The 27,887-nt window shown below is 45.4% G+C and overlaps 1 protein-coding gene and 1 pseudogene across 1 annotated transcript; both read left to right on the top strand.

Moving 5' to 3' along the window:
* The first annotated feature begins 9,405 nt into the window (after positions 1–9,405).
* On the top strand, positions 9,406–10,473 carry LOC150062041 (centromere protein N pseudogene; annotated as a pseudogene).
* A 1,157-nt stretch (positions 10,474–11,630) lies between these two features.
* On the top strand, positions 11,631–25,483 carry Ppie (peptidylprolyl isomerase E). Its single transcript, XM_090335167.1, has 10 exons — positions 11,631–11,699; positions 12,598–12,696; positions 13,976–14,019; positions 14,999–15,025; positions 16,762–16,843; positions 17,213–17,313; positions 17,908–18,031; positions 20,628–20,813; positions 22,276–22,418; positions 22,554–25,483. Exons 1-10 carry the CDS (start codon positions 11,669–11,671, stop codon positions 22,620–22,622), a joined length of 906 nt encoding a protein of 301 aa, XP_090191293.1. The 5' UTR covers positions 11,631–11,668; the 3' UTR covers positions 22,623–25,483.
* Positions 25,484–27,887: the final 2,404 nt, after the last annotated feature.

Below are 27,887 nucleotides of genomic sequence, written 5' to 3'. Positions count from 1 at the left end.
AAGGTTGGAAACACAACTAGAATCTCTATGCTGCACTCAAGGAAGCAGCCTCTTTGTTTCTTGGAAGACTTCAGTCTTTGCTCTTAGTGCCCGTCCATACTGGGAGAGGGCAGGAAGGATCTACTTTACTGGAAATCTATTGACTCGAATGCTGATCAAATAAAGAAAAAAAGAATATTTTCATAGTAATAGCTAGACTAGTGTCTCACCAGACAGATGAACACCGCAGCCTGGCTATGTGGAGCCCTGGGGAATTTAAATCCCATGCTCTCTTTGCCATCCTTGAAGACTGCCATAAATTCTATCTAAGGACCATTTTGCTCCCCTCCTTTCTGCTCAAAGGCTCTCTTCCCAGAGATCCACAAGGCCCCACGGTATGTGTGCAGCTGGCTTACTTCCTTTGGAGTTTTGTAGATGCCTCTGTCCACTCCACTGTTAGCTTTCTCCAGCCCAGCACATCCACATCCTGACCCCCCTCTGCTGGCCTTCTTCTTCTCCTTCTTCCTCTTCTTCTTCCTCTTCCTCCTCCTCTTCTTCCTCCTCCTCCTCCTCCTCTTCTCCTTCTTCTTCTTCTTCCTCTTCCTCTTCCTCTTCCTCTTCTTCTCCTTCTCCTTCTCCTTCTTCTTTCCTGTACTTGCTTTTTTTATTTTGCGAGTCCTGGGGCTTGACCTCAGGGCCTGGGCACTATCCTTGGACACTTTTTGATCAAGGGTAGTGCCCTACCACTTGACCCACAGCACCGCTTCCAGCTTTTTCTGAGTATGTGGTACCGAGGAATCAAACCCAGGGTTTCGTGCATGCTAGGTGAGCATTCTACCACTAGGCTATGCTCCCGGCCCTAGTACTGGGCCTTGAACTCAGGGCTTGGCTTTCCCAAGGCTAGTGCTCTACCACTTGAGCCACGGCACCATTTCCAGCTTTTTTTGTATGTATGTGGTACTGAGGAATCAAACCCAGGTCTTCCTGCATCCTAGGCAAGCACTCTACCACTAGGCCAAACTCCTGGCTCCCTCTGCTGGCCTTCTGTGCATGGTGGTCTCAGGGTGGCCTGCCTCAGAAAAGATACGTTTCCTACTCTTTCTTTCTAGTCCCACACCATTTTGTCCTGGACTATAAGCTCCTTAATAGTGTGGGCCTTATCTAACTTGATCTCTCCACTCCCAGCTCTCCCTTCTATAATCTTCTTTGGGTGGCTGGGGCTAGGGCTATGAAAAAACACATTTTGCTAAGCTAACAGGCTCCATGTTAGTCCTGTAAATAGATGGTTTTGGGTGTGTTTTCCATTAGGTAAGACACTCATAAAGGAAGGGCCTTGCAATTTCCTGGAAGCTGGAAGGAAGCCACTTGGTGGCAGTGGAGAGGATACACACAAAGAAGCAAGGAAGAGCAAGGGGGAAATGTGGGCAAAGTCTTTCCCCCTAGAAGGACCAGAGGAAGTTGGGTAAATAGTTGTAGGGTGGCCAGTTTGAATAATTTCAGCAGGCTCTGGGGACACAGGGGGCTGTCTGTCCTTAGTTGTTCGGTTACCTGGCCCTGGTTAATAGGGTGAGTGGATAGTGGCCCAGTAATAGAGCTCAACAGAACTGGTGTTTGGAATTACAGGTTATGCCTTGTTGCATATGAAAAGCGTGCTGTAGAGGTATCCATGTTCAAGAAGTGATGTACCCACTGCCTGACAAAGTATGCTATAGGCTTCTAGTCTTCTCTAGAGGAACAGAATGGATATAATCCACAGAATTATAAAAGGGGATGTGTTAGACTGGCTCACAGGATCAGAAGTGGTATTCCCACAATGGTTATGGCTATGCTGAAGAGCAAGACCCAGTCACTAACCGGGAAGCTGATGCAGTCTCAGTCTCAGGAAGAAGGCCTGGCAGCTCCATGGAGAGTCACTGGCATGACACCGTACGGCAAGGCTGAAGTCAAAGTCTGATGTCCATGTGTAAGAGGAACAGACGCGTAAATGTGCTCACTACTGTGGTTTCAGTTCAACGACTAGCCGTGCTACATATTTCATGCTACATATTACATATGTTTGAAAGCCATTTCTTTCTTTCTTGGATCTCCTATCTATGCTTCCAGTTGTGCTCCAAGCAAGGTCACTATGCTTCCTTCTCTCCTTATCTCCATGACAATGACAATGAAGGAATGTTCAGGAAAGCAAGGAATACAGCTCTAGAGATTGAGGTTGTGAGGATCCACACAGCTAGAGGAAGCCCATTTTTAGTAACCAACCCAGTCCATAAAGAAGTTACCTCAGAGAAAACAAGCACAGAAAGCCATAAAGTCTGCCCTGCAATTCCTTGATAACAGAGCTCAGAATACAGGGGCAGGTAGAGACAGGCAATTAGTAAAAAGCACCCAAGAATGAGAGCTCCTCCCTCCTCCCTTTGTCTGCCAGAGTGGGGAGAGCTCCTCCCCCCTCCCTTTGTCTGTCGGGGCAGCATGCCAAAACCAACCGAGATGATAGGTCAGTTCAAACAGTAAGCATGAAGTAACTAAGCTATCAGTGGTGTCATACGGCCTACGTGACCTCACAATTTTCCTATAGATGTTGAGATTCTATTGGCCACCTGGATGGGGCCAAGCCCAACCACATGGCTGGTGACCTATAAAAGTAGCCTATGAGATTAGGTGGGGCTGCTCTCGTTATCTAGAGATGACCCTGGCCGGTCAGTGTGATTCTCCATGCTAGGCATGGAATAAAAATTTGTTTAACTCTGCAGTTGTATCAGACTCATTCCTTTGATCACGGACCCTCACAAGGTCTGCGTACCAGTAAGTAAATAGGTCCAGTGCCACCATCTGGCCTGAAGTGAGGCCTCAGCCAGTACATCTGGAAGCCCATGCTGCTGGGCTTTTCTAAACATCCTGTCTCCTCCCCTCTCTCCCCTGCACATACACAACCAAATTCTACCATTGAAAGTTCCTTGAGGGACAAAGTAGGACTCCACTTCCCGTAGTCATCAAGGCTGCAAGGATTGCGGTGTGTGTGTGCAAGGGGTGGGGGAGAGTGGGTTCTTTAGAATGTGCCAGATTGCTTATAGAAGGAAAATGATGGTTCATTTGAATGTTCAAAGGGATTGTGACCAAATCTGGCAAACAATTAATATACCTTAGAAGTGGATGGTATGTCTCTCACAATTATTAAAACTATGTATTTCCTCATTTGGAAAGAGAATTAGGTGTGTCTGTGTGAAAAACAGTTCTCTCTTCTTAGGCAGAAGTATAGGCAAGAATTTCAGGAAGAAGAATGTTATGGTTTAGACTTGAAAAGAATATATAAAAGACAAAGGATTTAAGAAACCAGGGGGTGGTTTGGATCTTAAATATCACACAACAGCTTCTGTACAGGGCTGGGAGTGTAGCCTAGTGGTAGAGAGCTTGCCCAGCATGCATGAAGCCCTGGGTTTGAGTTCCTGGTACTACATACCTAGGAAAAGGCAGAAGTGGTGCTGTGATTCAAGGGGCAGAGCAATAGTCTTAAGAAAGCTCATGGTAGCAGTGTTCAGGGACTTTGGGAAGTAATTGGCTCACGAGGGCTCTGACCTTGGGATTAACCCACTTATGGACTCAAGGGTAATGGGTTTTAGTATTATAAAGCCCATTATAAAAATCGCTCTTTCCTTTTGTTTCCTGGTGAGCACTTTTGTTCTACCATGAGCTCCCTCCCTGATGTGCTACCTCACCACAGGCCCAAAGCAATGGAGCCAAGGACCCATAAAACAACACTTGGGAGCCGGGAGTTTGGCCTAGTGGCAGAGTGCTTGCCTAGCATGCACAAACTTGGTACCACATATATAGAAAAAAAGCCACAAGTGGTGCTGAGGCTCAAGTGGTAGAACTCTGGCCTTGAGAAATCCCAAGGACAGTGCTCAGGCCCTGAGCTTAAGCCCAGGACTGGCAAAAATAGATTACAATAAAACAACACTTGGGAAACAGCCAAAGTCTTTCTCCATTTGAATTGATTCTGTGTGTGGGTGCTGGTACTGAGGCTTGAACTTAGAGTCTCACACTCTTCCTTAGCTTTTTGATTAAGGGCGCTGTCTCTCTACTACTTGAGTTACACCTCCACTTTTGGCATTTTGCTAGCTAACTGGAGATAAAAGCCTCACAGACTCTTCTGCCTAGGCTGGCATTGAATCTAAATCCTCAGATCTCAGCCTCCTGAGTAGCTAGGATTATAAATGTGAATCACCAATGCTTAATTGAGTTGGGTTTTTCATATATCTTGTCACAATAACAGAAAGAGATAACATATATCTAGATTTATTATTTTCACAAATAACCCTGCACAAGTGTGCTGACTGTTGGGGTACAGAGATGAGAGCATCCCCAAGTGAGAATACCACATTATGGTTGAAGTGGTAGAGCACAGTAGCCCTGAGAAAATAGAGCTCCAGAGACTGGTCACAAGTCAAACCAATTCAGGCCTAGGCACCAAAGCTGGGGGTGGGGGGGGAGGGGAGGAGGGGGAGGCAGAAGAAGAAAAGAAAAATAAGAAAAGAATGCCACATTGTAATTGATATTTTGCTGTTTTAGAAGTCGCCTGGATTTGCTTAGGCATGTCTTTATTTTTTCATATGAACTATGCTCTATTTTTTTATGTAATAAATCCTGCTGAGTTTTTATTGGAATGGGTTAAATTTAGGGGTAGCAACACATTAATATGTAGGAGACATGTTAATAGAGGTAGGTTAATATCTCTCATCTATTTTTTCTACTTACAACAAATGCACAGGAGCTAATCAAATCACTTAACTTTTTTATATATTTTTTATTTTAATTAATAGAAGGGTTACATTATATTCACCAGATAGAAGGTGCATCACTTAACATTTTTAAGGCTCTGTTCCATACCCACAAAACGTAAACAATAAGGATGGAAATTTGGCCTAATGGTAGAGTGCTTGCCTAGCATGCAGGAAGACTCAGGTTTGATTCCTTGGTGCTACATACATAGAAAAGGCCGTAAATCCAGGCAGAAAAGTCTAAGAAATTCTTGTTTCCAATAAACTATTCAGAAAAAGTTGGAAGTGGTGCTGTGGTTCAAGTGGTAGAGTTCTAGCCTTGAGAAAGCCCAAGGACAGTCATCAGGCCCTGAGTTCAGGCCCTGGGACAAAAAAAATTGTAAGCAATAATACATATTTAAAGGGCAAAGTGTTTGATTGATTCTTTTAACATTAAAAAGAAATATTATACCAAACTATGATCCATGACTGCCCCCTAGGGGTAAAATTAAAAATTTTGATTCTATAACTAATTACTGATAAACTTTTTCTTCTTAAACTGCTCAAACAAAAAGCTGGTAGTTCTGCAAGACACATGATTTGTTAACAACTGATCATTCTGTGTGTGTGTGTGTGTGTGTGTGTGTGTGTGTGTGATGGGGGGGGGGGAAGAGAGAGAGAAAAAACATGCGCACTAGTCCTAGAATTCAAGGCTGGGGCATTGTCTCTGACCTTCCCTTACTCAAAGCTAGAACTCTACCATTTGAACCACAGCACCACTTTCAAGTTTTTCTCAATAGTTTATTGGAAATAAGAATTTCATAGACGGGACCGGGAGTTTGGCCTAGTGGTTAAAGTGCTTGCCTAGCATGCATGAAGACCCGGGTTCGATTCCTCGGTACCACATACATAGAAAAAAGCTGGAAGTGGTGCTGAGGCTCAAGTGGTAGAGCTCTAGCCTTGAGAAAGTCCAAGGACAGTGCTCAGGCCCTGAGCTCAAGCCCAGGACTGGCAAAAAAAAATAAAAATAAAAAATAAAAATTATAAAAAAAAAAAAAGAATTTCATAGACTTTTCTGCCTGGGATGGCTTCTAACCTTGATCATCATATCTCAGCTTCCTGAGGAGCTAGGATTCCAGACATGAGTCACCAATGCCTGGCAACAATGGTCATTCTTGTTTCCAATCTCTTTTAATAGCAAAATTGGGCTTCCTCAAGGGAACGAGGAAGACAAAGTTGGGGTCTATAGGGCAGAAGTGCACCAGAGAATGAATTCCTGTGGGAAAAAAGTAAGTTTTCCTCTCTCTCTCTCTCTCTCTCTCTCTCTCTCTCTCTCTCTCTCTCTCTCTCTGTCACACACACACACACACACACACACACACACACACACACACACACAGAGCACATATACCTTTACAAACAAGTTCCCCACAGTTTTAAATAGACCAGAGATTGAACACCAGTCGTGTGTTTGTATTCAACCACCTGAGCCACATTCCCAGTCCTTTTGCTTTTAGTTTTGTAGATATATTCTTGTGCTAACTTTGTCTGGATGAGCCTTGAACTATATTCTCCTATCTCTGCCTCCAGAGTAGCTGAGATTACAGGCATGTTGGAGCTACTAGCCAGTATAATAAGAAAAATAAACAAGAGGTATAAGAAGTAGAGAGAAATAACAAAAAATAACCTTACTTGCATGCAATTATTACTGTCAATTTAGAAAACCTAATATGGAGAATAACTATATGAGAGTTCAGGAGAGCTGTCAGAAGCAAGATCAATACAAAAATCAATATATTAATATATAGGAATAAAAAAACTAGAAGGTATAATAGGAAAAACAAACAACTTATACTGTCAATTTTAAAATAAGGCATTTAGGCTGGGTGCTGATGGCTCATGACTGTAATCCTAGCTACTCAGAAGGCTGAGATCTGAGAATCATGGTTCAAAGCCAGTCCAGACACAAAATGTCCATGGACTCTTATCTTCAATTAACTATCATAAAACTGGAAATGGCTCTGTGGCTCAAGTGGTAGAGCATTAGCCTTGAGATGAAAAGCTCAGGGACAGCGCTGAGGCCCAGAGTTCAAGCCCCACAACCAACATAAATAAACAAACAAACAAAATAAGGCATTTAAGAATAAAAGGTGTGCTAAACCTTTGTAGAGGCTGAGATCTAAGGGCTGAGATTTGAGGCCAGCTAGGGCAGAAAAGTCCATGACAGTCTTACTGCTAATTAGTCACCAAAGAGCCAGAAGTGGAGCTGTGGCTTAAGTGGTAGGGCACTCGTCTTGAGCACAAAGTTTGGGGACAACGGCCATGCCCCTCAGTTCAGGCCCCAGGACTAGCACACAGGCAAATAAAGCAATAAAAAGGACAAGGTGTGTATGTGCACTTGTGAAGTCCGATAGCACTCATCCATGTATAGGAGAGAAAATGATTCTCCTCACTCTCTCACTGACTGACCTATCCGGGCTCGCTGCTAAAGATGGAAATTTCCACGAGGTATTGCCACAAGAAAAGATAAATCTTGTATTTTCTTCAGACTTGCTTCCAGGCTGGAGGCTGTCATTGACATCAGTGACATCGTGTACTGAGTTTTTTTGGAACACTTGGTAAGAGTGGTAGCATGGTATACAATTTTTATTGTTTTGGTACGTTCTGGCTCAGTCACTTACGAGAATCCTTTTAAAGGGGGTAATGTGGTCTTTTAAAAAGCTCTCCTGGGCTGGGAGCAGAGCCTAGTGGTAGAGTGCTCGCCTCACATGCACAAAGCCCTGAATTCGATTCCTTAGTACCACATACATATTAAAAAAACAGAAAGTGGTGCTGTTGCTCAAGTGACAGAGCACTAGCCTTGAGCAAAAAGTATCCAGGAGGGCTGGGAGTTTAGCCTCATGGTAGAGTGCTTGTCCAGCATGCACGAAGACCCTGGTTCGATTCCTCGCTTCCACATACGTAGAAAAAAAGCCAGAAATAGTTCTATGGCTCAAGTGGTAGAGCACTGGCTTTGAGAAAGCCCAAGGACAGTGCTCAGGCCCTGAGTTCAAGACTCAGGACTGGCAAAAAAAATTCTCCTGCCTGGCACCAGTGGCTCACGCCTATAAGTCTAGCTATTCAAGAAGCTGAGATTATGGTTTAAAACAAGCCTGGGCAAGAAAGTCTGTTAGAGTCTTATCTCCAGTTAACCACCAGAAAATGAAGTGACGCTGTGGGCAGAAATAGTAGAGGACTAACATTGAGCAAGAGCTCAGGACAGCATCCAGGCTGAGTTCAAGCCCATGACTGAAAAAAATAAACAACAACAACAACAACAATAATAATAATAGCACTTTTGTTTAAAAAAAAGTTACTGTAAGCTGGGGGCTAGTGGCATGCATCTGTAATCTTGTCTATTAAGGAGGTTGATATCTGAGGAATGTGGTTCAAAGCCAGCCTGGGAAGGAAAATCGATGACTCTTATCTCCAATTAAACATCAAAAAAGCTGGACCTGTACTCACTAGTCACTATGTGGAAAATGAACTATACAACTTGTGGGCAGGGATGGAGGGAGACACTGGAAGAAATCGAGGGAAGGGATAGCATTGTCTAAAAAGAAATGTGCTCATTACCCGACTTGTGCAACTGTAACCTTTCTGTATATAACCTTTTCAATAACAATAAAATTAAAATTTAAAGCCAGGTGCGAATCCTAGCTACTCAGGAGGCTGAGATCTGAGTTTTGTGGTTCAAAGCCAGTCCGGGCAGGAAAATTGGTGAGTCTCATCTCCAATTAACCACCAGAAAACCACAAATGGTGCTGTGGCTCATGCGGTAGAGCAATAGCCTTGAACTGAAGAGCTCAGGGACTGTGCTCAGGCCCAGAGTTTAAGCCCCACATGGACCAAAAAAAAAATTCTTTTAATTAAAAAAAAAATCTGAAAGTGAAACTGTAGCTCAAGTGGTAGAGCATTAGCTTCAAGCACAATAGCCCAGGTCCTGAGTTCAAGTCCCAGAATGGACACTCACACACAGCCACTGTAGCTTTGCACACTCCAGAAACAAACTGAATTACTATTTTGTTTATGCAAGCAAACTGCTTGAGCTAACTCATGAATGTCCCATGTGAAATGAAATGATACCCTTTATTTCCAAAAGTTTGCATGCCAGCAAGCATGTAGTCCCAGTTGCTCAGCAAGGCAGAGGCAAAAGAATTGCTGGAGCCCAGAAGTTCAAGGCCAACGTAGACAACACAGTAGAACTTCCTTTCTTCTGTCTAGAACTCTTTCAAGCAGAAGACCATATGGATACTCTGTAAGGGTTCATTTCACCTTCTCTTTCCAAATGTGCTACAAGTGTTTAGACCTGGGAATATATGTAAGGCCCTGGCCTGTCTGGTGTGTATATTACCACTGTTTCCTCACCAAGGATTGAATTCATTCAGATGCTGTTGCTTCTTCTCCCACCAATGGTGGATACCACTGAAGGTATTCACCTTCAAGTTGTCCCTTCCTTTGTGCTCACATGCAACCTCTCCAGGTTCCTGGACAATCCTGCCAGAGTCTATGTCCATAGGAAAGATCCTTGATTTTTTTTCAATTATTTCAAAATGTAAAAAGCAGACCATTGGGGTTTTGAAAGCGCCCCCGCGGGAGCAGCTGCTGGAGAGCTACTGGAGATGTGGGTCGAGAGATGGATAAGACGGATGCCGAGTTTTTCTGGAGGACTGTCTTGAAAATCCCCATGTATGAAATGATGACGATCCTAAAAGCCTGGGATTTTTTCTCCAAGAGCCAACTGCAGACTGTAAATTTCCGGCAGAGAAAGGAACAGCTAGCTCTGGATTTGGTCCTGCTCTTTGAGAAGTCTGCAAGTCTCAATGATGCAGCCCTTTTAGAGATCATTTATACTCAAGTTCATCGGCACCAGAAAGTTTGGGATGTTTTTCAGATGAGGGAAGGACCAGATGAAGATGTTGACCTTTTCGATGTGGAACAATTCAAAAGTTCCTTTAAGAAAACTCTTCAGAGAGCATTAAGGAATGTGACGGTTAGCTTCAGAGTCGCAGAGGAGAGTGCAGTCTGGATTCGAACTGCATGGGGAACACAGAATTCAAGGCCTACCTACGTGGTGTATGATCCCCAGACTCCGTATGCCTTGGCACCCCTCTCCATCCTGAAGAGCACTGTGCCCCTTCTGAGTCAGGCCCTGAAAATGGCTAGCAACCACCACCAGATTATGAAAATGGACCTAAGAAGCCAACACCTGGACTCACTCAAGGCCATTGTTTTTAAACAGTATAACCAGGTGTTTGAAAATCACAACTCTACAACACCTCTACAAGATGGAAACCCTGGACTAGACAGAAATGTGGATCCCAGGCTCATTCATGAAAACACAGTAGAAAAAGAGAGAGTCCAAAGAATCACTGAAGAAACTTTTGGAGACTGTCCTCCACCACAACTTGAATTTGCACAATTTAAGCTTGAAACCAGGTTCAAGAGTGACATGAACAGGGGCATCCTGGCTGAGCGGAAAGAGCCCCCTCCCCCCGCCGGGGGTCTAGTCAAGTTCTCTAGCCCACATCTTTCAGAAGCACTGAAATCCCTAGCACCAGCCGAAGCTTTCCTCCTCCCCCTGTGGCCCCTCTCCTGCAAACTCAGATGCGTGAGAGAAGGACGGACAAAAGTGGCAGGAAGACGTACTGCTCCAGACTGGCCCCACCCCACCCCAGAGCGCCAGACACCAGACCTCCCCTAGGCCCCGGGAGGGCTGCTTCCAGTGGCTGATGTCCAGACTTGCAACTAAGCCTTGGATCTTACAAAAGAGAATCAAAAAAGCTACCCAACTCCAAATCTCTAGGAGCGTCATAAAATTGGCCCATTCAGGGGTAGAATTGGGTCCAGTAAGCTATCTCAAGAGGTTATATATCCGAGAGTACTTACGTAATAATTGTGTCTTCATGTTATTTGCATAACCTATTTTATCATACATATAATAGACTTACCATCCTAGAATTTGTGAATAAAGATAATGAAAAAATGTAAAAAGCATTATTTTGTTTTGTCTTGCAGTAGTAGTGGGGCTTGGATTCAAGGCCTCATGTTTGGCATTTTCACTCAAGACTAGCACTCTACAACTGGAACCACATCTCTACTTCCAGCTTTTTGTTGGTTAATTGGAAATAAGAGTTTCTCAGATTTATCTGCTAGGACTAGCTTCAAAGAATGAGCCTCAGATCTCAATCTCCTGAGTAGCTAGGGTTACTGGCATATATCACCAGTTCCCAGTTAAATTGATAATCTATATTATGACTTGATGTGACTACAGGATTATGACTCCAAAGTGTAGAAAAATTGAGGGACAAGTAAATATAAAATGTTCTTTTTTGGGGGGTGGGGAAAGGGGTCGTAAGTGTTTGGACTAAGGGTCCCCAGCCCCAGCGCATGCGCACGTGTGTGTGTGTGTGTGTGTGTGTGTGTGCTCTCGTTTTTCAGATAGGGTCCTTTGCTGTCCTCTAACGCCCACAGAAAGCAATCCTCTTATTTCTGACTCCCAAGTAGGTGAGATACAATTGTGAGCCACCCCATCCTGCATAAAAACCAGTCTTCCCCTCCTGGATTGTCCAAAATCAAGCAGCCCAGGATGGCCCACAGTTAATCTGTAGCTGATCTTTTACCTATAAAACCTTAGCTGATTAGGTTTGTTTCCCAGGACCCCACTAGCCCTGGAAGGGCCCTACCCATGTATGTCCATTCATCACCTGTAGGTAAGGGATGGAGGAAGCCAAGGGGTACCGGATCCATGAGACAGTACGCAAGCGCCAGGAAGCAGAGGCAGACCAGGACGCGAGTGGGCGTGGCTACGGCGAGGGGCGTGGCTACGGCGAGGGGCGTGGCGGCAGCGGAGGGGGCGGGCAGACCGCGGGCTTCCGGCGGAAAAGTGCGGAAGCAAGATGGCCACGACCAAGCGTGTGTTGTACGTGGGTGAGCAGGCGCGCTTTCCGAGCGACCCCGCCGCTAGTGGGCCGGGGGCGTGGGGAAGGGGTGACAGCTGTCAGGGCCGGGTCTGCGAAGCGGTGCTTTGCCTCCGGCCGAGCCTTCATTCGGGCTTCCTCGGAGTCCGCTGAGCTCGGCGGGAACCGGGAGGAGAGTAGAGGCTGTCGGGGTGCCCCAGACCCTTGCGCCCACCCATTTTCAGTGTTCACTGCAGGAGGGGCTTCCCAGACTCGTTAAGAGGAAGTGGGTCTTTGACAAGCGCTGTGCTCGGGACGGCCAGAGACGCCCAGGGGCTGGAAGAACGCGATCCGCCCGTCTGGAGGGGGTGGTGGTGCCGCCGGGGCTGGGGTCGGGCAGCCTGGCTCAGAGGCCAGGGCGTTTACTGCCAGGGAGCCGAAAGCCCCGAGGTGCGAACTAGCCTGACACTTGTGGCAAGCGAGTTCTGTTTTCAGGAAACCCAGAGAAATCAAGCAGCGTGTAAGGTGCTGGAAAATGAGCAAAACTCAGGTTACAAAGACCTTGTGTAGCTTGCTAAGGATAGTTTGCACCTTATTGCTTAAAGTCCTAGAGGCTGAGAGGTTCCGAGAAGTGATAGATTCAAATTTGCGCTTTTCACCAAGATCCTTCAGATTGGCTTTGCGAGGCTGACAGAGTGACGTGAGGCAGGGAATCCTATAGAGCAATTTACTTAAAGGTCTGAAAGAAGGCTGGAGAGGAGCATACCATGTAAGTATAGGCAGGGAGTGGATGAGAGGGAGCTGCTTTTGTGGCGAAAGGACTGGATGCAAAGATCTCTTCCTTTGTCCAGCATGGGATCTGGCCTCGGGTACTTGGTTAAATGTCCAAGGCAGTAATTCAGAAGGCAATCCCCTCTGCCTATGTCTAGGTGGGCTGGCAGAAGAAGTGGACGACAAAGTTCTTCATGCTGCTTTTATTCCTTTTGGAGACATCACAGATATTCAGATTCCTCTTGATTATGAAACAGGTGAGTTCTTTGGATGTGTCTTATGTGAGGAGGCAGCAGGAAAGTCTTTTAATATATATGTATATATATTTTCATATGTTTGCTTATATTGACTTTCTAAGGGCCCTTTTAGTGTTTAACTTCTAAAACTAATGCTTGCTTGCAACTGACCTTTCTAGTCAGAACAGCATTTACCTGAAAGTAAAAGCTGGTTTTATCAGGTTTTATGATTCATGCTTTATGCACACGATATTCAAACTATTTATTTGCTTGATGTCTTTGTTGTTGTTTCTGTATGTGCTGATACTAGGGCTTAAACTCCTGGGTCTCTTAACTTTTTCAGTAACTACTGGTACTCTACCATTTGAGCCACTTCAACTTCCGGCTTTTTGCTGGTTAATTGTACATATGAATCTCTTCAGATTTGTACTCTGAACCACAGTCCTCAGATCTCAGTCTACTGAATGGCTAAGATCAGCACCCAGCTAGCTTGCTTGTTCTTTCTGTCTCTGTCTCTTCCTCTCTCCATTTCTTGCTTTTTATTATCTGTAAGTAGTTGTACAGTGGGGTTTTATCAACAGTTTATGGATACAATGCAATACAATACAATGGGATACAATGCAGCTTTGAGTACAATGCATCTGGTTAATGTCCTTTTTATTGGAGACAGTCTTGCTGTGTTGCCTGGGCTGGCCTCAAACTGGCACCCCTTCTACCAGCTTGTGTTATAGATGCACACTGCTATGCCCAGCTTCAAATTGTATATTTAAATTAATAATTAGTAGGTTAAATTAAGACTTTATTTTTCTAGTTGCCTCATATGTGAAGGTTAACATTTTAAGTTTGGCTTGAGTAAGAGAGTTGAATGCTCATTCTTTAATATGAAAAATACAGTTGATATCTAGCTCTGCTTATGAAAAAGCTTATTGTTGTGTAAAATGTTATTTAGGAGGACTCTTAAGAATGAGATTCCTGAGCTGGGAGATTGGCCCAGTGGTAGAGTGCTTGCCTAGCATGCACGAAGACCTGGGTTCGATTCCTTGATACCACACACATAGAAAAAAGCCAGAAGTGGTGCTGTGGCTCAAGTGGTAGAGTTGTAGCCTTGAGAAAGCCCAAGGACAGTGCTAAGGCCCTGAGCTCAAGGCCCAGGACTGGCAAAGAAAAAAGAATGAGATGCCTAAACAGTTATTTCTGGCATCTGGATCTGACATGTAACTGACTTTATTGTGTGAGCTTCTGTTTCTTCTCATTGCCCCAATGGTAATCATTTGTTTTGTTTTGTTTTTCCTTTTTGCAGAAAAGCACCGAGGCTTTGCTTTTGTTGAATTTGAGTTGGCAGAGGTGAGAAAATTGGTGGTGGTGGTGGTGGTGGTAGTGGTACTGGTCCTGGGGCTCAAGCTCAGTGCCTGAGTGCTATTCCTGAGCTTTTTTCCCTCAAGGCTAGAGCTCTATCACGTATGCCACAAGTCCATTTCCATGTTTTTGTTGTTATTGTTTTTGCTTTGTTTATCCTTTTTCTTTATGTAGTTAATTGGAGATAGGAGTCTCTGGAGCCCTAAAATCCTAGCTACTCTGGAGGCTGAGATCTGAGGATCCTGATTCAAAGCCAGCCTGGCACTAACGAACAAGAGACTCTTATCTCCAATTAATCATTAGAAAATGGGAAATGGGACTAAGGCTCAGTGGGTAGGGAGGTAGGGCAGTAGCCTTGACCTGAAGAGCTCAGGGATAGCACCCAGGCCCAGAGTTCAAATCCCATGACCCACCAAAAAAAAAAAGTCTTAGATTTTTTCTTTGGTTGGCTTCACATTGAGAACCTTAGGTCTCAGCCTTGGACCTTCTAACAGACCCTGCTCATTCTGCCTCTGTAGAGCTCCTTCAGTGCTGTTTATTGAGAATTTTTGGCTCGTAGTGCTGGTGATTATTTATTATGCTTTCAACTACAGAGTAAATTACAGGACCACCAGCTCAAACATCAGTCCCCAGGCACGGGCATTTTTTTTTTTTTTTTTTTGGCCAGTCCTGGGGCTTGAACTCAGGACCTGGACACTGCCCTTGAGCTTTCTCAAGGCTAGAACTCTATCACTTGAGCCACAGCACCACTTCTGGCCTTTTCTGGATATATGGTACTGACGAATTGAACCGGGACTTCATGCATGCTAAGCATGCTCTACTACTAGGCCAAACTCCCGGTCCAGAGGGTACTTTTGTTAGATATGCGGACAAAATCTAGGCAAGCTATGTAGAGGTTTCGCTAATGAGTGTCTGTATATTTAGCATTCAGCTGCAAACAAACTTACAGCTTGTCTTTTTTTGGCAGGATGCCGCAGCAGCTATTGACAACATGGTATGATATGACCAGGAATCCCTAGTTCACTGAAGGTGCTTTTTGGTGGTATACAGGGTCCTGTCTCTCCTTCTCTCTCTTTCATTATTTGTCACCCTAGCAAGGACAAAAAGACTTATGAAGCCCAGATTGGCTTTGAAACAAGATCTTCAGATCTCAGCCTCTTGAGTAGGTAGGGTTACACTTGTACCTGACTGATTCCTTTTTTTTTTTTTTTTTGCCAGTCCTGGGCTTGAGCTCAGGGCCTGAGCACTGTCCTTGGACTTTCTCAAGGCTAGAGCTCTACCAGTTGAGCCTCAGCACCACTTCTGGCTTTTTTCTATGTATGTGGTACCGAGGAATCGAACCCGGGTCTTCATGCATGCTAGGCAAGCACTTTAACCACTAGGCCAAACTCCTGGCCCCCTGACTGATTCCTTTTACGATAGATTGTCTGTCTGTCTATCTGTCTATCTATCTATCTGGACTGTGATCTGCCTTGCTAGGATTACAGGTAGGTGCAATTGTGACCTACTTGTCCTTTTGTTGAGATGAAGTTTGGTGGACTTTTCTACCTGGATTATCCTAGAACAACAACCTTTTACTTCTCAGCCTTCCAAGTAGCTAGGATGATAGGTGTGAGCCACTGGCACACAGCACTCACTGGTTATTTTCAGACTCAGATGGCCCAGAATTGTGAGCTCCTGTTTTAACAGTTCTCACCGTACCTGGGATATCAGGTGTGCTGTTAGTGAGAAAGGAGTCTTATGAACTTTTTGCCCCAGCTGGCCTCAAACTATGATTTCCTGATCTCAGCCTCTTGAGTAGCTAGTATAAATAATTTTTTCCACTTTTTACCATGAAATTTTTAGAATTTTCTTAAGTGTATTCATATTAAGTTATCCATCCCCCAAACGCCAGTTATCTTTGGATAATAAAGGGGTTTTTGTTTTGTTTTGTTTTGTTTTTTTGCCAATCCTGGGGCTTGGGCCAGGCCTGAGCACTGTCCCTGAACTTCTTTTGCTCAAGGCTAGCACTCTACCACTTGAGCCACAGCATCACTTCCAGCTTTTTCTGTGTATGTGATACTGAGGAGTTGAACCCAGGGCTTTATGCATGCTAGGCAAGCACACTACCACTAAGCCACATTCTCAGCCCAATAATAAAGTGCTTTATTCCTTGTTCTCTGTTACCTGTTCATCAAACACAATTCCTTTGCTGTCAGAGAGAACTCATGTTTCATCAACTCAAAGCTGATATTGGCTTGTGAAGGTGAAAAGCAGTTCTGGGAAACTGCATTTATTCTTATAATTCTAAGTCCCCTGAACCTGGGTTGGTAGGCAGACCTTTGCTGGTATTGACAGAGAGGAAGTATATGACCATTTAAGGGAAGGATTTATCTTCAGATTCCTAGTGAGAACTGCTTTGTGTAAGGGCAAAGCTTTTGCTAGGGACTTGGATTAAAGGAGGAGAAATAACATAGTTCAAAATACATGGAATGCTTTCTGCCTTTTCAATTTGACAGTTTAAGTAGCTGGATGCTTTACTATTATTATTATTATTATTTTGCCAGTCCTGGGGTTTGAACTCAGGGCCTGAGCACTGTGCTTGGGCTTTCTCAAGGACAGCACCACTTCGGGCTTTTTCTCTATATATGGTACTAAGGAATCGAACCTAGGTCTTCATGAATGCTAGGCAAGCACTCTACTAGTAGGTTAAACTCCTGGCCCCAAGCAGCTGGATTTTTGATCTTTCAGAATGAATCTGAACTCTTTGGACGGACAATTCGTGTCAATTTGGCTAAACCAATGAGAATTAAGGAGGGCTCTTCCAGACCAGGTAAGAGAGGGCTCCTTGTCCTCCAGTTTGGCTTCTACATTGTTACCACTACCTAACTGCATGCTAAATGCCACTTTCTGCTGGACAGAGTGGATGGTAGTCAATACTGGTAAGGAGCATGTGCTTATTCTGGTTTCACAGATAGAACAATATTATGAGAAAAATCCTACCTGGTCTCTTGATCTTCTTTGTTTTCTCAGTACTGTATTCTTGTGAAAGGGCAATTAACCTGAGATGTTCTCAAAGGGGATCCGGCTGGCCTAGGGTTCCAGTGACTTCTTCCAGATGGAAGTGACTGAGCAGAGCATCTCCTTAGCTGTTGGCTGATACTTTGAATTTCTCAACATTTGTTCACCTCTTCCCATTTAGTTTGGTCAGATGATGACTGGTTGAAGAAGTTTTCTGGGAAGACTCTTGAAGAGAATAAAGAGGAAGAAGGGTCCGAACCTCCCAAAGCTGAAACCCATGAGGTGAGAACAAAGTCTCCCACTTATGGAGGAGAGGCTATGCCTAGGTTTTTGTGGAAATTTGCAAGAAAACTGAAAGGATAGGCAATGAACATTGTCCTTTGACAAAAGCTGTGTTGCGTGAGAAAGGGAGAAGTTTTGGGCTTTCTTGTATTCTACTCAGGCATAGACTTGTGACTTGGCTGATGAGGAACCAGATTGGTCCTCACACCACTGCACTGAGGATTTTGTACCAGCCTCTCTGTCTTCTCACCTTTTATAGAGGAGACAGGACAGGTTGGTAGCTTTCCTTCAAGCTGATATGGATTCAGGGTTCTCGCCTCCTAGGAGAACAATGACCTGGACTTTCTCCTTGTTCTTAGCACACCTCCCCAACCAACACGGTGTGGGTTTCCCTTCTGTATGTGCTGTGAGCTTTGTCTTCTTCTCTGCCTTTTCTTTAGCTCACAGTGTTTTTCTCCACCTTCATGTAAAAGTCTCAGTCCTGTCAGCCCCCTCATCCAGCCTGTTCAGTAGTGTTCTGAGTGTGTGCAGAACTCATGCTAATACGTGAGGAGTCGGGAGTTCCCTCTAACTAGCAGCTTCCTCTGCACCCAGGGAGAGCCCGCTGCAAAAAAGGCCCGGTCAAATCCTCAGGTGTACATGGACATCAAGATTGGGAACAAGCCAGCTGGCCGCATCCAGATGCTCCTGCGTTCCGATGTGGTGCCCATGACAGCAGGTAAGCAGGGGCCTGTGGTCTGGTTGGTGGGAAGCTGGTGGCTGAGTAATGTTTTTGACCTGAGTTAATTTTTTTTTTGGTCAGTCATAGGGCTTGAACTTGGCCTGGGTGCTGTCCCTGAGCTCTTCAGCTCAAGGTTACCACCCTACCCCTTGAGCCACAGTCCCACTTCCAGTTTTCTAGTGGGTAATTGGAGATAAGAGTTTCACAGTCTTTGGTGTCCTTCAACATACATAGTTTTCAATTTTGAGAAAATATAATTTATCTATTTTTCTTTTATTACCCTTGTATTTGATGTTATATATAACCAAACTCCAAGTCATGAACAATTGCTCTGTGTTTTCTTCCAACATCCTTTGGTTTTCTTTGAATAAACAAAAATCAGAAAACAGGTTTATCCAGCTATGCACTAGCCAGCTCGCACCTGTAATCCTAGCTACACAGGAAGCTTAGATCTGAGGATTGTGGTTAGAAGTCAGACTTAGCATAGAAGTCTGTGAGACTCTTGCTCCATTCGGCCACTAAAAAGCCAGAAGTGAAGCTGTGGCTCAAAGTCGTAGAGTACTACTAGCCTTTAGCAAAAAAGCCAAGATATAACATGCAGGCCCTGAGTTCAAGCTCCAGTACCAGCACAAAACAAAACAAACAAAAGAAATACTCTGGGCCAGGAGTTTGGCCTAGTGGTAGAGTGCTTGCCTAGCATGAAGGAAGACCCAGATTCAATTCTTTGGTACCACATACACAGAAAAAAAAAAAAAAAAAAAGTCAGAAGTGGTGCTGTGGTTCAATTGGTAGAGCTCCAGCCTTGAGAAAAACCCAAGGACAGTACTCAGGCCCTGAGTCTAACCCAGGACTGGCAAAAAAAAAAAAGAAAAAGAAAGAAAGAAATACTCCACCACCATTTTAGTGTCCCTTGGGGAAGCAACAGAGCTAGAATGTACATATTGAGTCTTCCTTCTTTAACCAATGTGCCCTGTCATCCTTTAGGAGGTTTACATGAACACCTCTTACTTACAATGAAAACACATTTAGCCCTCCCCATCCCTGGAATCCACTGTGTGGATTCAACCAAATACAGGGCAGAAATATACGGAGGAAGCCTGAAGTGGGTGGCTCACACCTGTAATCCTAGCTACTCAGGAGGCTGAGATCTGAGAATCAAGGTTCAAACCAGCCCAGGCACAAAAGGACCTGAGACGCGTATCTCCAATGAACCTCTAGAAAAGGGAAGTGGGGCTTGGCTCATGGATAGGGTGGTAGCCTTGAGCTGAAGAGCTCAGAGACAGTGCCCAGACAGAGTTCAAGCCCCATGATCCACACACACACGTAGGAAAACTTGCAAATGGGGCTGTTATGTAGATCAGTGGTAAGCACTTGTCTAGCCAATATAGTGCCCCTGGGTTTGCTCCTCAGTACCAAAAAAGAAAAGACCAAAAAAAATTATAGGCTGGAAATTTGTCCTAGTGGTAGGGTGCTTGCCTGGCAAGCATCAAGACCTGAGTTCAATTCTTCAGTACCACATACATACCAGAAATAGTGCTGTGGCTCAAGTGGTAGACCTGTATCCTTGAGAAAGCTCAAGAACAGTACCCAGGCCCTGAGTTCAAGCCCCGGGGCTGGCAAAGACAAAAAAAATTGTCGTTTGGGTTGGGAGCATAGCCTGGTGGTAGAGTGCTCGTCTTGCATGTACGAAGCCCTGGGTTCTATTCTTCCTTACGATGCTCAGAAAAAACCAGACATGGTGCTGTGGATCAAGAGGCAGAGTGCTAGCCTTGAGCAAAAAGTGTCCAAGGACCAGTGCCCAGGCCCTGAATTCAAGCTCCAGGACTGGGGAGAAAAATATTGTATCTGTGCGGAATGTGTTTGAACTTTTTGTTGTTATTCCCTAGACAGTGTGGTATATAGCAAGTACTACTTACATGGCATTTATACAGTATAAGGTATAAGTCATCTAGAGATGATGTAAAATATAGGAAGATGATGCCAGGCACATGTGGCTCATGTGTCTAGTCCTAGCTGCTCAGGAGATTGATATCTGAGGATCATGGTTTAGAGCAAGCGAGGGCAGGACTTTTTTTTTTTTGTCAGACCTGGGGCTGGAACTCAGGGCCTAGGCACTGTCCTTGGACTTTCTCAAGGCTAGCACTATACCTACTACTTTAGCCACAGCACCACTTATGGCTTGTTTCTGTATATGTGATACTGAGGAATGGAACCCAGAGCTTGATACATGCTAGGCAAGCCCTCTCCCACTAGGCCTCACTCCTGGCCCTATAAGACCAAAAAGTCAGAGCTGTGTCTCAGGTAGTAAAGCACTAACTTTGAGCAAAAAAGCTCAGGGACAGCACTCAGGCCCTGAGTTCAAGTCCCAGCATTGTAGCAAATATATACATACAATATATTACAATATATACATAATGTATGTAGGTCAAAGGAACTTTTGCATACCGAGATTTTGAATTACTGGAATCAATACTGTATGGGTACCAAGGACAACTATACAAACATTAAACAAAGCACTTTTTCAGTGGCTTTGTTTGCTTGTCTTGGTTTGTTTTGTCTTTTAACCTTCGAATCCTTTCCTGTCCACCCTCAGAAAACTTCCGCTGCCTGTGTACCCATGAGAAGGGCTTCGGCTTCAAGGGGAGCAGCTTCCATCGGATCATCCCCCAGTTCATGTGCCAAGGCGGTGACTTCACAAACCACAATGGCACCGGGGGCAAGTCTATCTATGGGAAGAAGTTTGATGATGAAAACTTTATCCTCAAACACACAGGACCAGGTAATGCTGGCTGGGCCTGGGCCTGGGCCTGGGCAGAGTGGCAGTACAGACAGGAAAGGCAGGCAGGTCAAGGGTTGGAAAAACACTAACTGTTGAACATAAGAGAATCATTCACCCTAGCTGCAGTGCATTCACTTGCAATGATCGTGTAATCATATACTGTCCAGTTCCCCACCTCACCCTGTTAGACAGTACTTGCTGGAAGCCTAGCTTAGGTTCTGTGGTCTACCATTGAAAGTTCTCTCTTGTACTCTCACCCTTTCTGTCATCCCATCTTCATCTAGTAAAATCTCAGGGGTTGCCTTCTCCCCATTTGAGACAGAAGCAGACTATGTGACCCCACTTGAAATTTGTTGCTACAGTTCTGATCAGAATGCCCTTGTGTGCTCAATCCCAATCGGAGATGATTCCTTCCCATCTTCACTCCTGGGCCTCCTGTCACCCTCCCGCCTCATCATATGCCTCTCTTCCTGCTTCTCCACACATGCACACTCCTGCTTCAGCCTTCTGCCCTTCCCCTCCATCTGTGGACAGCCCCCTGCTTTTAACTTGGTTGCTTCCATGTCCTCTTCTGCTGGATTGCCCATCAGCATACTAAGATGTACTATCAATCTTCAAAAAAATAAAAACAAAAGTCGGGTGCAGTGGCTCATGCCTGTAATCCTAGCTACTCAGGAGACTGAGATCTGAGGATCAAGGTTCAAAACCAGCCCGAGCACAGGACCTGAGACTCTTATCTCGAGTTAACCTCTAGAAAATGAGAAGTGGGGCGTGGCTCAAGAGCTGAAGAGCTCAGAGACAGTGCCTAGGCCTAGTTCAAGCCCATGACCCACAAACATAAATAAATAAAAGAAAATAATATAGAGCCAGTTGCTGGTAGCTGACAGTATAATCCCAATCAGGGTTCAGAGTCAGCACAGGCCGATAAGCCCGAGAAATTCTTATCTGTGATTAAACAGCAATAAGCTGGATGTGAGGGTCTCTCCAAGTGGTAGAGTCAGCAAAAATACCCCAAAAAGACATGGGGCCATGAATTTGGTCTAGTGGTAGAGTGCTTGCCTAGCATGCACAAAGACCCAGGTTCGATTCCTTGGTATCACATACATAGAAAAAAAGCCAGAAGTGGTGCTGAGGCTCAAGTGGTAGAGCTCTAGCCTTGAGAAAGTCCAAGGACAGTGCCCAGGCCCTGAGCCCAAGCCCAGGACTGTCAAAAAAAACAACACTTGAGCAAGAGTATTAAGTAGTTCAAAGTAGACATTAATTTGCTGAATAAATGAGTGAATGGGTATGAAATGATTGGAACAGCCCTGCTCATCTTGTCTTACTACTGAGTGGAAGACAAAGTGCCACATCTGCCTGGTCTGTGCATTCCAGAGCATGAACCTGCCTGCAGGGGGCTGTCTGTCTACTGTCTGCATGCGCTGGAGTAGGGTGAGGGAACTGACAGGGTCACTCTCCCCAGGCCTCCTCTCCATGGCCAATTCTGGCCCAAACACCAATGGCTCCCAGTTCTTCCTGACCTGTGACAAGACAGACTGGCTGGATGGCAAGCACGTGGTATTCGGGGAGGTCACTGAAGGCCTGGATGTGTTGCGGCAGATTGAGGTAGGTGGCCAAAAATGGCCCTCTCTTCAACTGGGCCCTTCGTACAAGCCCTGTGAGACGCTGGAGGGGGCTCTAGCCAGGAAGGGACTGAACCACTCCTCATCCCTTGACTTGTCTTCCACTCTGCTTGCAAAGGCCCAGGGCAGCAAGGATGGGAAGCCGAAGCAGAAGGTGATCATCGCCGACTGTGGGGAGTACATGTGAGGAGATGTGCTCCGCCCCCCTCTGCACATCCCAAAAGGAGCCAGCACTCGGGGTGCTCTGTGCAGTAAGCTGTGTTACGGCCCGAGCCCCTCCGTGGGCTGGGCCCTCTGAGGAGCAGCTCTTCTGCAGCACATTCTGGACCTCCTTCGTCTGGGCTCTTTTCACCACCTGTTGTCTTCCCCACCTGGCAGCTGTGCCCAGTCACTGGGTGTCCTCGGTTCTGATGCGAGGGCCTGGCTTGGGCCACCTGAGGCTCCTAGGTGGTTTGTTTGATTAAAAATAAATTCTAGTTTTTTGTACTGTGGTCATCAGGGAGTTCTGAAACTTATCAACGGAGAGTGCATCCATGGCTAAGCTTTTTCCTGGAGACAGGCTGTGTGGGGCAGGGCCATGTGCCTTCCCCTACAGCTGTCATTTCCTCCCTTGGGCCAGCCAATTCCCTGATGCTGGGTGATTATGTCCGTGTTAGACCAGGTCAGGACTTGGTATAATTCTGTGTAAAAGTTGCCTCTGCTCCTAAAGGCATGCTGGCAGTTGTATGGCCCCTGCTTCTTGTCACTCTCAGTCTACAGGCTTTTTGTTTTAGGCAGTATTAGAGTTTGACCTCATACTTGCTAGGCATGTGCTCCACTGCTGAGCCATGCCTCCGGCCCTTTTTTACACTGGTTATTTTTGAGAAGTGATTTCATTTCCTATTCAGGAGTGGAACCTAGATCTAATTTTCATATTTTAGACTTCTCACCATAGTTAGATGACTAGTTTGTGCCACCATTGCACCCAGCTTCTTCCATTTATAAGAGATCTCGTGACTTGCCTGCCCTGGCTGGCCTAGAATCATAGTCCTGATCTCAGCCTCCCAAATAGCAGGGGTTGCACGCACTGGTATCTATCAGATATAGAGGCTTTTTTTTTTTTTTTTTTTTTTTTTTGCCAGTCCTGGGCTTGAGCTCAGAGCCTGGGCACTGTCCTTGGACTTTCTCAGGGCTGGAGCTCTACCATTTGAGCACCACTTCCGGCTTTTTTTCTATGTATGTGGTACTGAGGAATCGAACCCAGGTCTTCTGTGCATGTTAGGCAAGCACTCTACCACTAGTCCAAACTCCCAGCCCTATAGAGGCTTTTAAGATACTTTATGACTCAAAAGTGCCTTCTCTGCCAGTTAGGCCTTTTTTACCAGGAGCCAGGAGGTCAGCAAACTACCAGGGCTTATTTTTTATTAATGAAGACTAGTTAGATCTCAGTCACATGCATTTGTTTGCCTGTATCTGAGGTGCTTTCTCACTACAAAGCAGAGTTGAGTAGTTGATGGCTGCCACTCTACAGTCCCTGTATCTGTCATATACACTAAGTAGTGTGTGGATGGGAGGGGTATAGAGAGACAGAGATGTGTTTTAAGCGACTGGCTGGCTCACATAGTTGTAGGGACCAGCAAGTCTGAAATCTGAGAGCCATCAGCAGGCTTGAGTCTGCAGGCCGGGGAGTAGGAGGGGATAGTGGTACTGTTGCCATCCTGGGTCTAGAGGCAGAGCTCTTCCAGTGATTGCTAGAAACTACCTTCACAATAATATCTAGATGGTATTTGACCACACTGCATACCATGGTGTGGTCAGGTTGACCCTGATAAGTTAAGCCTTTTGTGTACAGAGGTTAATCTCAGATGACAGAAACCAGCTGTAGGGTAGGCGCTTGAAGCTGGGGACTACAGCATTGACCGGGCTTACACTTATAATTCTAGCTACTTACAAGACTGAGATCTGAGGATTGTGGTTCAAAGCCATCCCAGTTTGTGAAACTAAAAAGCCAGAAGTGTTGCTGTGGCTCAAGTGGTAGAATACCAGCTTTAAGCAAAAAAGATAAGGGAAAGTGCCTAGGCCCTGAGTTCAAGCACCAGTACTGGCACCAGAAAGTAAAATAAAGCTAAACCGTGATAGGATGTGTATAAAGAGGTTAGCAGAGTCAGCCCTCCTTGAGCAGATGGTATCCTGTGATGCTGGTCCAGTCACTGCTCCCCTCGCAGCATGGGGAGGTGAGGCCTGAGATAGTTCCAACAGCTCAGCAGAATTGGAGCTGTTGATGGTTCTTCTCTTCAGTACTTGAGTGTCCATAGATTGAATCCATACTGGAACCCTTCACAGGTAAACTGAAGTTCACATGACATGATTACCAAAGCGCATACAGAATGGTGTGGCAGAGCCCATGTAAAAGCTTAGCCTGCCCCTTGCCAGTGGCAGTGCGTCCTGGGAGACTTACTGGACTCAGCCTCCACACGTGGGGGATTGGAGTTTGAGGACCACAGTCTGCTGCAGGATAGAGGGGACCCAAGGCCTTGGAGGGGAGACGCAGTGATAGACTCCATAGTTGCCTGGACCCTTGGTAGGTAGACAGGAACACATCCTACTCTGTCAGGAAGGAGGGAAGAGAGGCCCTAGAGCCTGGAGAGCATCATGGTCCAGGAACCTGGCTGCCTCACGGCAGGCTGGCTGCTGACACACCAGCCCCTGGTCTGGAGGGATTCACCCATCTGTGGATCCAGGAGCACCCGGGCGGGCCAGAAAGGCAAGCTGCTGTCCCTGGAACTGCTTGGTTCCCATCCCAAGTTCTTCTCACAGCACTCCCACTGCTCTTAGCTATGATAAGAGCCCAGGCTCCTCTTTGCTCACTCATACAGAGTTGGGCCTTGTAGGGAACCTCTGTGCCCAGCCTGTGATGGATGGACCAAGGCAGAGAGCAGGCTGCTCCTCCACCAGGAAACCACTGGTGTTTCCTCTCAGGTGATGATGACTGTCTCCAGCTCTGCTGCACTGGGCTGGGTCCAGCAGCCCTAGCAGCTGTGAGGGAGGAATGGAAGTATGGACCACATTTTCAGTGATGCAGACAGTGTCTAGGTGATGGGAAAACAGGCAATCATGTTTTCAAAAAGGTTATTAACAGGGTCATTTTCACTCTGTAATACAGCAAAAAAAGGCACAGCAAAAGCAGTTCATATAATACGGTATCCCAGTTTCATAAAAATGATATCTAATATGTCGATATATATGTATGAGAAATCAGCCTAGAAATAAGTTGATCGATCTATTAGTGATTTTAATTACGTGGTTTTGTTTTTGTTTTTGTTTTGTTTTGCCAGTCCTGGAGATTGAACTCAGGGCCTGGCCACTGTCCCTAAGCTTTCTCAAGGCTAGCACCCTACCGCTTGAGCTATAGCACAACTTCAAGCTTTTTCTGTATATGTGGTACCAAGGAATTGAACCCAGGGCTTCGTGCATACCAGGCAAGCACTCCTGGCCACATGTTATTTTTTTGTATTCACTTCCAAAACCAGTTTATTTTCCCTACCAATACTGGGCTTTAACTGAAGTCCTCATAATTGCTGGTAGGTGCTCTACCTCTTGAGCCATGCTCTCAGACGTCAGTTTTTTTTTTTTTTCAAAAAAATGAAAAAAGGGGGCTAGTGGGAAAGGAATGGATAAATGGGCAAGGGAATGGGGAACAAATACAGTGACAATACTCAATGTACATATGTGGGAAAGGAGGGGATGGGAAATAGAGGAGAGCCATAGTAGGGTGATTATCAAGAAGCATAGGATGCATACGTGTTAAATTGTAACCCCTTGTACAACCACTGGAAGATCACAATAAAAATGGGTCAAGTGTTTATGTAAGGTCTGTTTTTATTACCGGTGGAACAAGATTGCTGTGGGGGCCTTGTGGGTGCAGATGGCCCTCAGCACGTGTGGGTCTCCATGTCTGGTAACACAGGAATGGAAGGCTCACAGCCCGGCCTCCACCTTCTCACCAGATGTCTGCCAGGTCTTTAAAGAGAGTGAGAAGGCAAATCCTGCTCTGAAGGAATGCAGTGTGCATGTTTCTGAAAAAGAACAGCTCTGAGCTACACTGTCTCTTTCACATCACATTTTTGAACAGAAGTAGCTCCAAATGAGAAGATATAGTGACAACAGGTACAAAATGTTTATTATATGCCAGACATCCCAAATGTTTGTAGGTATCTAATTTTTATAGTTCCATTTCTTCCTATATCAACTGTTTTCCTATTTCATAGGAATTTTTCAGACATACTGTTTTCTTTCCTTAAAAGACAGTCAACATAGCTGGATGCTTGTGGCTCATGCTTATAACCCTACATACTCAGGAGTCAGACCTGAGGATCAAGGTTCAGGGCCAAATAACAAATTTGGGTAGACAAATTCAAGAGACTCTTAGCTCCAGTTAACTAGCAAAAAGTTGTGGGTTCAAAGTCAGCCCAGGCAGTAAAGTCCATGAGACCTAACTCCAGTTAGCCACCAGCAAACTGGAAGTGGAAGTGTGTCTCAAGTGGTAGAGCACCAAGCAGGAACAAAAAAAATTAGGGAGAGCTTGAGGTCTGACATTCAGGCCCCAGTGTTGGCATGCTCTCTCTCTGTCTCTCTGTCTCTGTCTGTCTGTCTGTCTGTGTGTGTGTCTCTCTCTCTCTCTCTCTCTCTCTCTCACACACACACACACACACACACACACACGTGCGTGCGTGCGTGCGTGCGCGCGCACAGTCACACAGTGAATACTGATCCTCTAGTGGTATTAACACATAGGCCTGTCACTGATTTCTCATTTCTGTCAGGTCTGAATACCTTTATATTACTTCCTACCCTGGGGCAACTGGATAAACAGACCCTCTCCCCCCCAATAAAAAAGGGGGACAAATGGTACTATTACAGTGCTGTCAGATAAGATATCCATTGCAGCTGCTGTGCATGGCCCAGGAAATAGGAAACTCCTCGAAAAATAGTTGTGTCCATTTACAACTCTTACGCTATTCAAGGGCTTTTCTATTTTTCAGTTGGTGACCATCAAAAATGGGAAGTCTAGCCATGTGCTGGTGACTCAAACCTGTAGGCTACTTAGGAGTCTGAGATCTAAGGATCAAAGTTCAAGGTTCAAAGACAGCAGGCAAGAAAGTCCAAGACTTAATCCCCAATTAAACACCAAAAAGTCTGGGCACAGTGGCTCACACCTGTAATCCTAACTACTCAGGAGGCTGAGATCTGAGGATCAAGGTTCAGAGCCAGGCCAGGCACAAAAGGACCTGAGACTTTTATCTACAATTAACCTCTAGAAAATGAGAAGTAGGACTTGGCATAAGGGTAGGGTAGTAGCCTTGAACTGAAGAGCTCATGGACAATGCCCAGGCCCAAGGGTGAGGGGTAGCCTTGAGCTGAAAAGCTCAGGGACAGTGCCCAGGCCGAGTTCAAGCCCCATGGCCCACCAAAA

The sequence above is a fragment of the Megascapheus bottae genome, chromosome 6, assembly GCF_031878675.1.
Source record: "Megascapheus bottae isolate mThoBot1 chromosome 6, mThoBot2.hap1, whole genome shotgun sequence".
NCBI lineage: Eukaryota > Metazoa > Chordata > Mammalia > Rodentia > Geomyidae > Megascapheus > Megascapheus bottae.
Note: the sequence above shows the minus strand (reverse complement) of the source record. Positions and strands in the feature narration are given on the sequence as shown.